Genomic DNA, 18,389 nt, shown 5'->3' on the forward strand with positions numbered 1-18,389 from the left:
GATTTATTCAGCTTCCTGGTGATTCTCCACTACTCTATGTTTCCAAATGAAGCTTCTTACATCGCGATTCATCCTGGTTTGATTAGAATGACAAAGAAGCTGTCATATTCCCAAACAGGAAAACTGGGATCACCTGATTTGAAAGTGGGATAGCTTCTTCATCCTAACTTCTATGAGATTTATTCGACTTCCTGGTTATTCTCCACTACTTTATGTATCAAAATCAAGCTTCTTACATCGCGATTCATCCTGGTTTGATTAGAATGACAAAGAAGCTGTCATATTCCCAAACAAGAAAACTGGGATCACCTGATTTGAAAGTGGGATAGCTTCTTCATCCTAACTCCTATGAGATTTATTCAGCTTCCTGGTGATTCTCCACTACTTTATGTTTCAAAATCAAGCTTCTTACATCGCGATTCATCCTGGTTTGATTAGAATGACAAAGAAGCTGTCATATTCCCAAACAGGAAAACTGGGATCACCTGATTTGAAAGTGGGATAGCTTCTTCATCCTAACTCATATGAGATTTATTCAGCTTCCTGGTGATTCTCCACTACTTTATGTTTCAAAATCAAGCTTCTTACATCGCGATTCATCGTGGTTTGATTAAAATGACAAAGTCTGATTAAAATCAAGCTTCTTACACCGCCACCTTCATCCTCATGCTCATCCCATGCTCCATCTTTACTCAGCTTGACTTGAACAGCTTGAATCTGATGAAATCTTGAGTCTTGAATCACGTACACACACCAACCTTGAGTCTTGAATCACGCACAAACACAGAACGTAGCGCAGCTCCAACACCTTCAAAGCTACTCGCGTGTAGCTTCAAAGCCTTCAGCTTGTAACTCTCTAAAGATCAAACCCCAGATTCTAATGAACCTGGCTCTGATACCATATGAGATTAAGAGATCTTTAGAGTAACTAGAATGTAAGTGAGAGTTTAGGTGAAGTTTAGAAGAGATTATGAAAGACTAAGTAACTTGAGAGCCGTTTAGAGTCTAAGAGAGAACCATAGTGTCTAAGAGATTAGAGAGACTCAAACTACATAATCTTTATTAGTGTTGATGAGTTACAATATATAGTGTGAGCATACAAGGGTTTTCGAAATCAAGGAGAGGACTAAAGCATGTGAGGTCAATCAGGAGAGGATAAGCTCATTTGGACTAGCCAATTAGCTTCTCCACATGCGCGGAGTATCTAGCATCTTGGACCGAGATGCTCTTGCCTTTCCAGCTGTTCCAGCCTGTCAAGGCGCGCTCTACCTTATCCCTAAACGGTCTGATCCTTCTCCACTTGAGTAACTCTTCCATAGTTACCGTTTCATTTGTGCAAGGTAACTTTGGTTGAGGCTTGGATGGTACGGACTGTACGGCTTGTACGGCCTTGTACGGACGTCCGTACCATGCTCTCCCTAAACTCCCTTAAGCTTCCTCATCTCCTTTCCTCTTCAACTCCTTAGCTCTTCATACATATACTCAGCTCAACTCAACACTCCCCCTCAAGCTTAGCTTTGTGAAAGTCTAAGCTTGGACAGCCACAAGATCTTCCTCATTAAAAACCTCACCAAAGAAAACCCAATGGGATAAAACTTTGATGAGGGAAAAAGAGTAAAGACCTTGCAGCTAAGGGGACTAGCTCCTTCTCTTCCCAAGATCAATGAGGCCCAACCTGATGTGAATGGACTCCATTGTCTTCTGTCTTGCAGCCTTGGTAAACACATCCGCTAACTGATCTTCACTCCTTGTGTAGCATGGCAAGATGACTCCTAAGGTGATCATCTGCCTCACCTTGTGACAATCAACTTCAATGTGCTTGGTTCTCTCATGGAACACCGAGTTGGAGGCAATGTGAATGGCGGCTTGGTTGTCACAATGCATGGTCATTGGCGTGGCTTGATCAATCTCCAAATGCTTCAAGATGCCTTTGATCCATACTAACTCGTTGGTGAGCTTCAGCATGGCTCTATACTCAGCTTCGGCACTTGAGCAAGACACCACCTTCTGCTTCTTACTCTTCCAAGTCACCAAGTTGCCTCCAATGAATGTGCAATAGCCTGTGGTTGATCTCCGGTCTGCTCTATCACCAGCCCAATCCGCATCACAGTATCCCACCACTTCAGTGCTTCCATTGCAGCCCATCCATACTCCTTGATCAGGTGAGCCGTTGAGATACATCAAGATCCTCTCCACCATGTGCCAGTGATGTTCCTTAGGCACTTGCATGTGTTGACTCACCTGATTCACAGCAAAACAAATGTCAGGTCTAGTTATAGTAAGATAAATCAATTTGCCAACTAGTTTTCTATAGAGTTTAGGATCCTGATAAGGTTTGCTGTCTTCAATCTCCCCCTCTCGTGGAACTTTGTAGCCATCCTCCATAGGCATCCTTGCTGTCTTGCCCCCATAAGCCCCTGCACCTTTCAAGAGATCAAGTGTATACTTCCTTTGGGACATGAATAAACCTTCCTTGGATCTACATATCTCAATCCCAAGAAAGTATTTCATCTCTCCCAAGTCTTTAATCTCAAACATGGACTTAAGAAACTCCTTGGTTGCAATGATACCTTCCTTATCACTCCCTGTGATAATGATATCATCAACATACACAAGGAGTGCAATCATACCTGAGGGAGTTGTAAGTGTGAAGAGAGTGTGATCTAGTTCAGACTTCTTGAAGCCTCGGCCATTTAGAGTTGTGCTCAGCTTGTTGTACCAAGCTCTTGGTGATTGCTTCAACCCATAGATAGCCTTCTTCAGTCTCAACACATTTCCCTTCTTCACAAAGTGTTCCAAGCCTGGTGGGGGATGCATATATACTTCATCCTCAAGTTCCCCTTGTAGGAATGCATTCTTCACATCCATTTGCCATAAGCCCCATCCAAGGTTCACAGCCAAGCTTAATACAATTCGGATTGTATGCAACTTAGCTACTGGTGCAAATGTCTCAACATAATCCTCTCCATAGGTTTGAGTAAAGCCTCTTGCAACCAGTCTTGACTTCTTCCTCTCAATCTTTCCATCCGCTTTGTACTTGATTGTGAAGATCCATCTACTAGTCACAGCCTTCTTCCCTTTTGGTAACTCACTCTCATACCATGTATCATTCTTGATCATAGCTCCTGCTTCATCCCCTACTGACTCCTTCCATTCTTTATCCTTCATTGCCTCTTCATAGCTTCTTGGGATGTGATTCTCATCCAAGTTTACCATGAAAGCGCAATGTGCTTCTGGATATTGAGCAAAGGAGCACACGGCTTGAGAAGGATGCTCCACAGCTTGGGCATTGTAGTACACTCTCGTGTTTACCCAACTGGAAGGATCCTTCCTTATCCTTGTACTCCTTCTTAGTGGCTGCACAACCGGTTCTTCTTCCTGCTGTTCTTCTACCACTTCATCTTGAGAAGGTGTTTGTATCACACCATGATCATGTCCATGACCATCAGAGCCTATGCTCTCTTCTCCTTCATCTTGGTTAGCCTCTTGCATAGGCTCCTCCTCATGCGTCTCTCCTCCCTCATGATCAAGGTGGGATGGTGAACCAACTTCAGGAGGTGTTGTTGCGTGATCTCTTGGATCCTGGGATGTACTGATTCCAAGACCTTCAAGGATGATCCGCAAGGTGGTGGCCTTGTCTGATGTTAAGTCCTTCAAGTCTTCTTGGTTCTTTTCTTCATAGTATCCTCTATCTTCCAAGAACTTCACATCTCTAGATACAAGAACTCTCCTTGCTATAGGATCATAGCATTTGTATCCTTTCTGTGTAGCTGAGTATCCTATGAACACAGCCTTAGTACTTCTTGCTTCTAGCTTGTTGATCATCTCTCCTGGTTTGAGCACAAAGCATAGACATCCAAAGACTCGCAAGTAATCAAGCACTGGTTTGTACCTGTTCAGAACTTCAAATGGAGCCTTCTCATTCAGAACCTTGGTTGGAGTTCTGTTGATCAAGTAACAAGCAGTGGCAACCGCATCACTCCAGAATCTCTTTGGAACATTACTCTGAAACATAAGAGACCTTGCCACTTCCATGAGGTGCCTATTCTTCCTCTCAGCCACTCCATTTTGCTGTGGAGTATACGGACAGCTTGTTTGATGTAGGATCCCATGTTGTGATAAGTGTTCCTTGAATGCATGACTCGTGTACTCTCCTCCATTATCTGATCTCAAAATTTTAATCTTAGCATGATAATGGTTAGTTACATAAGTTTGAAAGTTCCTAAATGCATCAAGTACCCTATCTTTGGTCTGAATTAAGGTTAACCAGGTGTATTTGGATTTTTCATCAATGAATGTGACAAAGTACTTATAACTATCTCTAGATAAGCAAGGGGCAGTCCATATACACTTTTGTGTATGTAGAGTGATGAATGAATATCAAGAGATGATTTGTGTAGTTTGTATGAGATTAGGAGATTAAGAGAGACTAAGAGAATAAAGAACAAGAGAGAATACTCAAAACTCCATTAATTGATTTAATGTCTCAGATACAAGTTATATATGAAGAGATAAGGCTAATACAAAGGTGATTTCGAAATGGGACTGAAAGCATGTGAAGTCAAGGCTAGCTGGCTGCTGAGAGGCTTCACATGCTTGGACAGGCTGTAAAGTAGCTTTACCTTTCCAGCTATGACCAGACCTTATCCAAACAGCTCCTCCCTTATCCTGATCCCTCTTGGGCGTGCTCCTCCTCACCAAAGTGATCCAAGGTAACTTCCTAAGCCTTTAACTTAGTTACCACAGTAAAACTAAAGTTACTGTGGTAAAACTCCAAAGTTACTATCTGCCCCAATACTCTTCCTCTATCAATATATCCACTCTTTATCACCTCATCTCAACACTCCCCCTCAAGCTTGACCATGTGGAACAAGTCAAGCTTGGAAACCATGAAGACCTCCCTCATTAAAAACCTCACCAAAGAAAACCCATTGGGATAAAACTTTGATGAGGGAAAAAGAGTGGAGACTCCATGGTTAAGGGGCTCAGCTCCTGGGAGTAAGATCAATGAGTCCAAGCCTGGATAGTATGGACTCCATTGTCTTCAATCTCGCTGCCTTGGTAAACACATCTGCAAGCTGATCTTCACTTCTTGTATAACATGGCAGAATCACTCCTAAGATAATCATCTGCCTCACCTTATGACAATCCACCTCTATGTGCTTTGTTCTCTCATGAAACACTGAGTTGGAGGCAATGTGGATAGCTGCTTGATTGTCACAATGCATAGTCATAGGAGTACTCTGCTCAATCTCTAGATGCTTCAAGATCCCTTTGATCCACACCAACTCGTTTGTCAGCTTCAACATGGCTCTATACTCAGCTTCAGCACTTGAACAAGAGATAACCTTTTGCTTCTTACTCTTCCAAGTAACCAAGTTCCCTCCAATGAATGTACAATACCCAGTAGTTGATCTCCTGTCCACTCTATCTCCTGCCCAATCAGCATCACAATACCCAACCACTTCTGTACTGCCATTACAGCCCATCCAAACTCCTTGTCCAGCCGTCCCACTTAGATACCTCAGTATCCTATCAACCATCTTCCAATGATGAACCTTTGGCGCCTGCATATGTTGACTCACTTGATTCACCGCAAAGCATATATCTGGCCTAGTAATGGTCAAGTAGATCAGCTTGCCAACCATCTTCCTGTATAGCTTAGAATCCTCAAACAGCTGCTTCTCTTCAACCTCCCCCTCACGCAGAACCTTATATCCCTCCTCTAGGGGTGTCTTGGCTATCTTTCCTCCAAGCACATCAGTCTCCTTCAACATATCCATAGTATACTTCCTTTGAGACATAAACAAACCCTCCTTTGATCTGCATATCTCAATGCCCAGAAAATACTTCATCTCTCCCAAATCCTTGATGTCAAACACAGATCTAAGAAACTCCTTAGTAGCTTGAATCCCTGCCTTATCACTCCCTGTGATAATCAGGTCATCCACATACACTAGAATCACAATGATCCCTGAAGGTCCTGTCAAGGTGAAGAGAGTGTGATCTAATTCAGACTTCCTAAAACCTCTCCCATTGAGTGTTGTACTCAGCTTCCTGTACCAAGCTCTAGGTGATTGTTTCAACCCATATATTGCCTTCTTCAACCTCAAAACATTCCCTGGCTTTACTAGATGCTCAAGACCAGGAGGCGGATGCATGTATACTTCATCTTCAAGTTCACCTTGCAGGAAAGCATTCTTCACATCCATTTGCCACAAATCCCACTCCAAGTTTGTTGCAATGGACAACACAATCCGAACTGTGTGCAGCTTAGCTACTGGTGCAAAGGTATCAATGTAATCCTCTCCATAGGTCTGTGTAAATCCTCTTGCAACCAATCTGGTCTTCTTCCTATCAATCTGTCCATTTGCTAGATACTTGATTGTGAAGATCCATCTACTAGATACAGCCTTCTTTCCCTTAGGCAGCTCACTCTCATACCATGTATCATTTTTGATCATAGCACCTGCTTCAGCTTCCACTGATTCTTTCCATTCCTTGTCTAACATAGCTTCTTCATAAGTCCTTGGTACATAACTCTCATCCAGACTAATCATAAAGGCATAATGCTCCTCTGGAAACTCAGCAAAGGAACACACGGCTTGAGAAGGATGCTCCACAGCCTGGGCATTGTAGTACACTCTCGTGTTTACCCAGTTGGAAGGATCCCTCTTTATCCTTGTGCTCCTCCTCAAAGCTTGAACCTGATCTTCAGTTTGCACACTAGCCGGCTCCACTTGCTCTTCTTCTGAACTGGCTGGTCTGACTTGTTCTTCTCTACTAGACTGAACCTCATCCACTTCTCCACTAGACTGAACCTCATCCACTTCTCCACTAGACTGAACATTGTTCTCAACTTCTTGTGATGTATCTTGATCATGAAGACCTGAATCCTCTTGGTTTTGCTCTTGCTCACCAGATTCAGTTCCATTCCCCCTCTCATGATCAAGAGGAGTTGTTCTTCCAGCTCCACCAGTCTGATTGGAAGGCTCTCTCCTTCCGGATTCCTGATCCTGGGATAACCCTATCCCGAGCTTCTCCAACAACACTCTCAGTATTGTTGCCTTATCAGATGGAGCTTGAGACAAATCCTTCAGATTTTCCCACTCCTTTTCTTCATAATAACCTTTTGTTTCAACAAACTTCACTTCTCTAGATACCATCACCCTCCTTGCTTCAGGATCATAGCACTTGTACCCCTTCTGAGTGATAGAATAACCAATGAACATAGCCTTAGTACTCTTTGCCTCCAGCTTGTTTCTCTGCTCTCCTGGAACCATGACATAGCACACACACCCAAAGACACGTAGGTGATCAATGACAGGTTTTCTCTTGTTCAACACTTCAAATGGAGACAGATTCTTCAATATCTTGGTTGGAACCCGGTTGATGAGATAGCAAGCAGTCTGCACAGCATCACTCCAAAAACGTTTTGGGACATTTGCATGAAACATCATCGATCTAGCAACCTCCATCAAGTGCCTGTTCTTCCTCTCAGCTACACCATTCTGCTGTGGTGTATAAGGGCAGCTAGTCTGATGCACAATCCCATGCTTGGCTAGATGACTCTTGAAGGCATTGCTGATGTATTCACCTCCATTATCTGATCTCAGTACCTTCACAGTAGCATTGTATTGATTAGATACATATGCCTGGAAGTTCATAAATGCTTCTAGCACCCTATCTTTAGATGGAAGCAATGTAAGCCAAGTATACTTAGACTTCTCATCAATGAATGTCACAAAGTACTTCTGGCTATCTCTAGACAAACAAGGAGCAGTCCACACATCTGAATGAACTAGATCAAAGCAATGCTCATAAGTAGTTTCTGATGTTGGAAAAACAGTCCTACAATGCTTTCCTAATATGCATGCTTCACACTCCAAGTGATTAAATGACATATTAGGAAGTATCAATTCAATAGCACGAGCATGAGGATGTCCCAATCTAGCATGCCAAGTAATGCTATCAATCTTCTCATAAGTACTACTCAAACACATAGAATCAAAGGGTTTAGAGATCTTAGCCAATTGGAGCTGGTATAGATTATTCTTGCTGTCTCCTCTCCCAATGACCTTTCCAGTCTTCAAATCTTGGAACTCAACATCATCTGGCCTGAATACTACTTGACAGCCAAGATCAATCGTGGCTTTCCTCACAGATAGTAGATTTGAAGCAAACTGTGGCATGTAGAAGGCATCTGAGTCTTTATCAAATAGCTTGAGCTTTCCAACTCCTTCTATTGGAATCCTATCACCATTAGCTATCATCACACCCCCAGTAGCTTTCTTTACATCACTCATTAAGCTTCTGTCACTAATCATGTGATGACTTGCTCCAGAATCAACAATGATGGGTTTGTTGGATGTGGATGCTTTGGCAGGAGCACCTTGTCTCCGGGTCGTAGCCAAAGCATACACATACTTGACAAACTCATCCCATTCCTCCTTTGTGACAGGCTCATCAGCTCCTTTGGTCTCTAGCTTCCTCATAACCCCACTGCTCTCTACAGATTCTCCAATGTAAGCTGAGTACAAGCATTCTCCTACTTGCATACTCTCCTTGATATCCTTCCTCCATAATCTGCTCATCATGACCCACATCTTAGAAAGTTTTCTCAACTTTCCCTTCTTGCAGCTTGTACCTCTCTTCCATCTATCTGCCTTATTGTTTATCTCCCACACATCACACATGTGTTCAACCAGCTCACATATCTCTCCCATAAGAAAGCCAAAGATCACATTTTGCTTCCTCCTTCCTTGACACCAACTCGGACTTGCTGTATGAGTTTTCACCATACTCAACTCTGATTCTACTTCTCTCAGCCTCCCCACAAGCTGATACAACTCGTCCTTCCCTTGTCTTAGACTATAGATCACGCCCTTGGCTTCATGAACCTCCAACCTTGCTGTCTGACCTTCTTCAGCAGCTACCTCCTTTAAAGATTCCACCTTTACTTGAATCTCCTCCAACCTTGCTGTCTGACCTTCTTCAGCAGCTACCTCCCTTAAAGGTTCCACCTTTACTTGAATCTCCTCCAAACTTGCTGTCTGATCTTTCTCAGCAGCTCTCACCTTTAAAGGTTCTTCCTTTTCATGATTACTCCAAATCCCACAGCTTTCCCAAGCTGTCTTTATCCAGCTTGACCAAGCACACTCGTTTTCTCTCTCTTTCTTCTCTTCACTTCTTGATCTTGTCTCCTCCACCATGCTTAACTCGTTTGAATCCATCAGAAACTCTCCACAGACTCAATTTGATCTCAAGCACACCAAAAAGCACCAAGAACACATCAAGAACACCAAGAACACCTCAAGAACACCTCAAGAAACTCAGATTTCGAAAATCATAATCAAACACACTCTCCCCTTTGCGCAACCTGGCTCTGATACCATATACACTTTTGTGTATGTAGAGTGATGAATGAATATCAAGAGATGATTTGTGTAGTTTGTATGAGATTAGGAGATTAAGAGAGACTAAGAGAATAAAGAACAAGAGAGAATACTCAAAACTCCATTAATTGATTTAATGTCTCAGATACAAGTTATATATGAAGAGATAAGGCTAATACAAAGGTGATTTCGAAATGGGACTGAAAGCATGTGAAGTCAAGGCTAGCTGGCTGCTGAGAGGCTTCACATGCTTGGACAGGCTGTAAAGTAGCTTTACCTTTCCAGCTATGACCAGACCTTATCCAAACAGCTCCTCCCTTATCCTGATCCCTCTTGGGCGTGCTCCTCCTCACCAAAGTGATCCAAGGTAACTTCCTAAGCCTTTAACTTAGTTACCACAGTAAAACTAAAGTTACTGTGGTAAAACTCCAAAGTTACTATCTGCCCCAATACTCTTCCTCTATCAATATATCCACTCTTTATCACCTCATCTCAACAGTCCACACATCAGAATGAATTAGATCAAAGCAGTTATCATAGATAGTAGTAGACTTTTGAAACACAGTTCTACAATGCTTGCCTAAAATACAAGCTTCACAATCTTTGTTCTCAAACACAACACCTGGTACCATTAAGTTCAAAGCTTTAACATGAGGGTGTCCTACTCTAGCATGCCACAATGCATTTTTATTCAACAAAGAAGCAGAAGTAAATGAGCAACTATAATCAGGAACAGAAGTGAGTTCTTCAAGCATATAGAGATCTCCCTTAGTCACCCCTTTCCCAATCAATCTGCTGCTCTCAATATCCTGAAACTTCACATCATTAGGACTAAAGATAACATTGCATTGTAAATCATTAGTACATTTCTTCACAGATAATAGGTTTGATGTGAATTCAGGCATGTAAAAAGCTCTAGATTCTTTGTTAAACAACTTAAGCTTTCCTATTCCTCTAATAGGTATCTTATCCCCATTTGCTATCATCACATGCCCATGCGTAGGTTCTATATCCTTAATCAAGTTCTCATCACTTATCATATGATGTGATGCACCAGAATCAACAATCAATGGTTTACCTACTCGTTTAGCATTATGACATAGATTACAAAGTAATGGATGCATCCTATCAGTTCTAGCAATGTGGGCATTTCTATACTCATTCCTAGTTTCTAACCGTTCTACTACTTCTTTAATCAAGTGATCATCCTTATATGCAATCATAGAAGCTCCAAAGGAATAACCATAAGTGTTACGGTTTTCCTTTAGCATTTTGAAGAGTGCATCAAGGTCTGATCTCTTGATGTAGTCATCATTGCTGCGTGAGCTTGAGGCGCCAGTGTAAGCCACAAGAGACTTCCCATTCCCATCATTGCCTCCAAGCCCATCCGCTTCACTCATCTTGCTGGTGCCAGCTCCACTTGAACCTTCAGTCACATTTGCCCTTCCCTCACGCTCCTTCATGAACTTGGCCGGCTTGAGGTGTGGGTGAAGTATCCAGCATTGGCTTTTCTTATGACCATGCTTCTTGCAATGATCACAGTTGCCATTGAACTTCCTGTCCTCATACTTCCCGTGAGATGCCTTGTTTGCTTGTGGAGCCTCGGTTGAGTCCTCATGAGCTGCTTGGTTGGCAAGAGAGAGCTCCCCCTTTCCTCCAAACAACCCCATAGATCCTGATATGATCATGGACCAGCCAGCTGATGGAGATAGAGATGGCGAGTTTAGAGATGAACCAGCTAAAGAAGATGAGGTCTTATCCATTCCTAAAGGTCCCATGACTCGAGCCAGAGCTAGGAAACTCAAAGAAGCTATTGGAGGACTAATCAGGAAGTCCTTGGAGCAAGAAGAATGTCTTGGAGGAAGCTTGATACTTCAAGATACGCTTATCACCATTCAAGCCATCTTACCATCAAGTTGAGTATCATCTAGGCTAGCAAGCTATGTGTGCTCTTTTCCTATCATTGTTTTTGTCCCATTGGGTTTTGCAATGATAGGTTTTTAACGAGGCCATAGTCTTGCTATCTTATCACCTAGTTGATACTCTCGGACCAAACCACATGAAGAACCTTATGCTATCTTTACTTCTAAGTATTTATGTCTTTCATTTTCGAAAACTCTATCTAAGTTGTGTCTTTACTTCTACATTAATTGGAGGAGCCTGTTCCTTTAATTTCGAAATGCTTGGAGCCTGTTCCAAGCCTTTCACTATATATATGTGTAACTCGGCAACCCTAGCATCTATCAAGTTTTCTTTCATTTAAACCTTTGTGTTTTCTTCTCCCTTGCTTTCACGAGTTAAGAGAGTGTCTGGTGAGTAGTATCCAGTCTGTTGGTGTGTAATATCCAACGCCCAAGGGCTTTAGAAAGGTGTGTCATATCCGATCTAAGCCTAGGAGTATCAAGGAGCCTTTCCGCAGCCTCTTGTGTCACCATTCGATCCACAACCTTGATAAACTTGAGTCTTTGATTCGTTTATGCAAGGATCTATCCAAACCATCCAGAGAAGGGTCCTAGGATCTCATTAAGTGGTATCAGAGCACTCTGGAAGGGGAGTTTCGATTTCTCTTTTGCGATTTCTTAAGATCTACTCTTTGTCGATTCATATTTTGTTGATCAATCGGTTCTTGTGTGTTTATTCTCATTTGATCTGCTTGTTTCATTATCAGGATTGCTAGATCTGATTGTTTCGTATCTCATATTGATAGATCTAAGAATTTCGATCAAGTTTTGAACAAAAACCTTTTCACATTCTTGTCGATTACGTTATCGTTTTACTTGATCCGAAAGTTTCTTGTGATTGTGTGACTCGATCTGTTGTTAAGATCATAGATCAGGATTTGATTACCTCATTTCATCATCCGTTGAATCTGATCTGTTAGTGTTTCAATTTCGAAAGATAGAATTCAAATCGTCGCGTGTTGATCAAGTATCTTCATTTGCCGCTTTGTTTGAAAAACCTTGTTTCCTTATTTGAATCTTGAGTTCTGAATTCTTTTGAACTACTTACTGGTTCAAGTTTTTCGTGTATCAGGAAGCAATGGGGTCTGAGGAAGATGATGAAACCTTTGTGCGAAGGAATAGGTTGCTGCAAGAAGCAATCACCAAACAAGTGATGGAAGCGATGGTGAAGTTACTGGAAGAGAAATATGATCAGAGACCGCATGATGGGCAAGGACAAGCATCTGGTTCAAGACATGAGCCAAGAAGAAACAGACAAGGTCAGCGTGAGCATGCTGGATCAGAAGAGACTGATAACTTCTATGAGAGAAGTAGCCATAGCTCCGGTTCAAGACGTAGCAGTAGAAGATCTCGACGTGATCATGAGGGCCGGAGGCATAGACGCAATGAGCTATCAGGATTAAAGCTTAAGATCCCTCCTTTCCATGGTAAAGCTGATCCAGATGCCTATCTTGAGTGGGAGAAGAAGATCGAACTCGTGTTCAACTGTCAGCATTACTCAGAGACTAAGAAGATTCAAGTAGCTGCTACCGAGTTCAATGACTATGCATTGAGCTGGTGGGATCAGTTGGTTACAAACAAGAGGCGCAATGGTGAATTTCCCATTGAAACATGGGCAGAGATGAAAGCTGTGATGCGCAAGAGGTTTGTACCAAGCCATTATCACCGTGATCTTCATCAAAAGCTGAGACTACTCACACAAGGATCAAAGTCTGTAGAGGAATACTTTCAAGAGATGGAGTTGCTTATGCTAAGAGCTTGTGTATCTGAGGACAGTGAAGCAACCATGGCACGATTTCTTGGTGGACTCAACCGTGAGATACAAGATAGAGTGGAGATGCAACACTACTTGGAAATAGAGGAGATGCTACACAAAGCTATCTTGGTGGAACAACAAGTTAAGAGAAGAAGTCATGCGCGTGGCAGCTATGGTTCCAATAGATACCAGACCTCTAAGGAAGATAAGCCGAGCTATCAAAAGGAGAGCAAGCCACAGCCAAAAGAAGAAGCCAAGTCTAGTAGCATCTACAACAAAGATAAGGGGAAAGTGGAAGCTACAAGCTCGCGTGCAAGAGATGTGAAGTGTTTTAAGTGCCAAGGACGTGGTCACTATGCTAATGAGTGTACCAATAAACGTGTGATGATCCTTCATGCTAATGGAGAGTATGAATCTGCTGATGAGGAGACAGAGGCCGAAGAAGATCACAGTTCAGAAGAGGAGTATGTTGCCAATCCGGTCGCTGGAAGGTTGCTAGTTGCTAGAAGAACCTTGAGTCTTCAAAGCAAGACCGAAGAAATGGAGCAAAGAGAGAATCTCTTCTATACTAGATGTCTAGTGCAAGGAAAGGTCTGTAGTCTTATTGTGGATGGAGGCAGTTGTGTCAACGTTGCGAGTGAGACTATGGTTAAAAAGTTGGGTTTAAGGGTCCAAAAGCATCCTAAACCATATAGACTCCAATGGCTCAATGAAGAGGGCGAGATGAGAGTATCTACTCAGGTTATGGTTCCCTTAGCCATTGGTAAATATGAAGATGAGATTCTTTGTGATGTGTTGCCTATGGAAGCTGGACACATTCTCCTTGGAAGGCCGTGGCAATCAGATAGACGTGTGATACATGATGGGTATGCCAACAAGCACACCTTTGAGTTTAAAGGGAGAAAGACAGTTCTTGTGCCTATGACTCCTAAGGAAGTTCAGATTGATCAGCTTCAGCTACAAAAGAAGAAAGAGATAGATCTTCCCGCTGAATCAACAAAGCAACTAAACTTCTATGCCAAGTCTGGTGATGTTAAAAGATCTCTCTGCTCTAATCTTCCTATCCTTTTGTTTATCTATAAGGAATCCCTCTTGACTACTACTAACATTGCACCGGAGTATCCGAGTGAACTTGTCAATCTCTTACAGGAATATCAAGATGTTTTTCCAGAAGATAGTCCCAATGGACTACCACCAGTGCGAGGGATTGAGCACCAAATTGATTTTGTGCCCGGTTCTACACTTCCCAATAGGCCAGCATACAGAACCAATCCGGTGGAGACCAAAGAACTACAAAGGCAAGTGGAGGAACTGATGGAGAAAGGGCATATCCGAGAGAGCATGAGTCCTTGTGCTGTGCCAGTGCTACTTGTGCCCAAGAAAGATGGAAGCTGGCGCATGTGTGTTGACTGCAGAGCCATCAACAATATCACTGTAAAGTATCGCCATCCTATTCCTAGATTAGATGATATGCTTGATGAATTGCATGGTTCTTGCATATTTTCTAAGATTGATTTGAAAAGTGGATACCATCAGATTAGGATGAAAGAAGGAGATGAATGGAAAACTGCATTCAAAACTAAACATGGTCTATATGAGTGGTTAGTCATGCCATTTGGATTAACCAATGCACCTAGTACATTCATGAGATTAATGAATCATGTTCTTAGATCATTCATTGGCATATTTGTTGTGGTATACTTTGATGACATCCTTGTATACAGTAAGAGCTTTAATGATCATATAGAACATCTTAGAGCTGTTCTTGATGTGCTTAGAAAGGAATCTCTTTTTGCTAACCTTAAGAAGTGTACTTTTGGAACGGATCACTTGGTCTTTTTAGGCTTTATTGTGGGTGCAGATGGGGTTAAAGTTGATCCGGAGAAAGTGAGAGCAATTCAAGAATGGCCAATTCCAAAAACTATAAGTGAAGTAAGGAGCTTCCACGGCCTTGCTGGCTTCTACCGACGGTTTGTGAAAGACTTTAGCACCATAGCAGCCCCATTGACTGAGGTGATCAAGAAAGAAGTTGGATTCAAATGGGGAGAAGCACAAGAACTTGCCTTTCAATGCCTAAAAGAGAAGCTTACTAATGCCCCTCTTCTTATACTTCCTGATTTCAATAAAACGTTTGAAATTGAATGTGATGCCTCAGGAATTGGAATTGGTGCTGTTCTTATGCAGGAGAAGAGACCCATAGCTTATTTCAGTGAGAAGCTTGGAGGCGCCACTCTCAACTATGCAACTTATGATAAGGAATTGTATGCCTTGGTGAGAGCCTTGCAGACTTGGCAGCATTACTTGTGGCCCAAGGAGTTTGTGATACACACGGATCATGAGTCTCTCAAGTACTTGAAAGGACAGAACAAGCTCAGCAAGAGACACGCAAGATGGGTAGAATTCATAGAAACCTTTCCTTATGTCATCAAGTACAAACAAGGTAAAGAAAACATAGTTGCTGATGCACTATCTCGAAGGTATGTTCTCTTGAACACTCTTGATGCTAAGCTATTAGGTTTCGAGCAGATTAAAGAAATGTATGAATCTGATCCAGATTTTAAAGAAGCTTATAACTCTTGTGAGAAATTTGCTGTTGGACATTATTTTAGACATGATGGATTCCTCTTTTATGATAATAGACTGTGTGTGCCTAATTGTTCTTTGAGAGACTTGTTTGTTAGGGAATCTCATGGAGGAAGTCTCATGGGTCACTTTGGTATTGCAAAGACTCTTAAAACTTTGCAGGATCATTTCTTTTGGCCTCGGATGAAAAGAGATGTGGAGAAACTATGTGAGAGATGTGCAACTTGCAAACAAGCCAAGTCTAAGGTTCAGTCTCACGGTTTGTATACTCCTCTCCCTATACCTTATCATCCTTGGAATGACATATCTATGGATTTCATTGTTGGATTGCCTAGAACTAGGACTGGGAAGGATTCTATCTTTGTTGTTGTTGACAGGTTCTCAAAAATGGCACATTTCATAGCATGTCACAAAACTGATGATGCATTGCATGTAGCTAATCTGTTCTTTAAGGAGATTGTGCGTTTACATGGCATGCCTAGAACCATAGTTTCTGATAGAGATACTAAGTTTCTTAGTTATTTTTGGAAAACTCTTTGGTCTAAGCTAGGCACTAAGTTGTTGTTCTCCACTACTTGTCATCCGCAAACTGATGGACAGACTGAAGTAGTTAATAGAACTCTAGGAACACTCTTGCGTGCATTCATTAAAAAGAATCTGAAATCTTGGGAAGACTATCTGCCACATTGTGAATTTGCATATAATCATGCTGTGCATTCTGCTTCTAAGTTTTCACCCTTTGAAATTGTTTATGGGTTCAATCCCACCTCTCCTTTGGATTTAATTCCTTTACCTGAGTGTGAAAGGGTCAGTTTGGATGGCAAAAAGAAGGCAGAGATGGTGAAACAACTCCACGAGCAAGCTAGGCTCAACATTGAAGAGAAAACTAAGCAGTATGTCAAGCATGCCAACAAAGGAAGGCGTGAGATGGTCTTTAAGGAGGGTGATAAAGTTTGGGTTCATTTGAGAAAAGAGAGGTTTCCTAATGAGAGGAAGTCAAAGCTTATGCCAAGAATTGATGGACCTTTTGAGATCACAAAGAAGATCAGCAACAATGCCTACAAGATTGATCTCCAAGGTAAGTATGATGTAAGTAATAGCTTCAATGTTACTGACTTGATCCCTTTTATTGCAGATGAACCTGATTTGAGGTCAAATCCTTTTCAAGAGGGAGGGGATGATATGATCATGGACCAGCCAGCTGATGGAGATAGAGATGGCGAGTTTAGAGATGAACCAGCTAAAGAAGATGAGGTCTTATCCATTCCTAAAGGTCCCATGACTCGAGCCAGAGCTAGGAAACTCAAAGAAGCTATTGGAGGACTAATCAGGAAGTCCTTGGAGCAAGAAGAATGTCTTGGAGGAAGCTTGATACTTCAAGATACGCTTATCACCATTCAAGCCATCTTACCATCAAGTTGAGTATCATCTAGGCTAGCAAGCTATGTGTGCTCTTTTCCTATCATTGTTTTTGTCCCATTGGGTTTTGCAATGATAGGTTTTTAACGAGGCCATAGTCTTGCTATCTTATCACCTAGTTGATACTCTCGGACCAAACCACATGAAGAACCTTATGCTATCTTTACTTCTAAGTATTTATGTCTTTCATTTTCGAAAACTCTATCTAAGTTGTGTCTTTACTTCTACATTAATTGGAGGAGCCTGTTCCTTTAATTTCGAAATGCTTGGAGCCTGTTCCAAGCCTTTCACTATATATATGTGTAACTCGGCAACCCTAGCATCTATCAAGTTTTCTTTCATTTAAACCTTTGTGTTTTCTTCTCCCTTGCTTTCACGAGTTAAGAGAGTGTCTGGTGAGTAGTATCCAGTCTGTTGGTGTGTAATATCCAACGCCCAAGGGCTTTAGAAAGGTGTGTCATATCCGATCTAAGCCTAGGAGTATCAAGGAGCCTTTCCGCAGCCTCTTGTGTCACCATTCGATCCACAACCTTGATAAACTTGAGTCTTTGATTCGTTTATGCAAGGATCTATCCAAACCATCCAGAGAAGGGTCCTAGGATCTCATTAGATCCCTGCTCCCTTTGGATTTGCGCACACACCTCCTCAAGGTCCGGAAGCTTGTCTGACCTCAACATGTGCTGAATGAGTTGAGTGTAGGCCGGGTTCAGTGTGAGAAGCAACCCAAAGACCTTGTCTTGCTCGCGCCTCTCATTCAGCTGATCTGGATCAGTTGTGCTCGGCCTCAGAATCTCCAGCTCTGACCATAAGGACCTGAACCTCCCCAAGTGCTTAGTGAACTCCATGTCCTCTTGTGCAAGACGGTTGATCGCTAGCTTCACTTCAAACACACGGCTGAGGTTGGAAGTGTTCCCATACACCTTCTTCAGCGTGTCCCACAGCTCTTTGGCTGATTCACAGTAGCTGTAAGCATCCAAGATAGCTGGGTCCAAGGATGCGTGTAGAACCGTCATCACCAGCATGTCTTCTTGTTGCCATTTCTCCACAGCCGCTTCATTGGAGACCTCTTCTTGATCTCCTCCCTAAGTAATGAGTTTCGGAGCCTCCCCTGTTGTGATGTGCCCCCACAAACCCTTACTTCCCACCGCAGTCTTCACCATCCGAGACCACACCAGGTAGTTGCTACCCTTGAAAGTAACCGCCACCTTCATCCTCATGCTCATCCCATGCTCCATCTTTACTCAGCTTGACTTGAACAGCTTGAATCTGATGAAA

At 42.3% G+C, this 18,389-nt stretch overlaps 1 protein-coding gene across 1 annotated transcript; it reads left to right on the plus strand.

Moving 5' to 3' along the window:
* Positions 1-11,771: 11,771 nt before the first annotated feature.
* On the plus strand, positions 11,772-17,039 carry LOC117131127 (the record flags this gene model as incomplete). The annotated part of the gene is made up of 6 exons (XM_033283536.1): positions 11,772-13,964; positions 14,262-14,508; positions 14,956-15,589; positions 15,722-16,494; positions 16,648-16,773; positions 16,831-17,039. Coding segments are annotated over exons 1-6 (3,519 nt in total), but the record flags the coding sequence as incomplete, so codon positions are not given.
* Positions 17,040-18,389: the final 1,350 nt, after the last annotated feature.

This window comes from Brassica rapa, unplaced genomic scaffold (assembly GCF_000309985.2).
Source record: "Brassica rapa cultivar Chiifu-401-42 unplaced genomic scaffold, CAAS_Brap_v3.01 Scaffold0869, whole genome shotgun sequence".
NCBI lineage: Eukaryota > Viridiplantae > Streptophyta > Magnoliopsida > Brassicales > Brassicaceae > Brassica > Brassica rapa.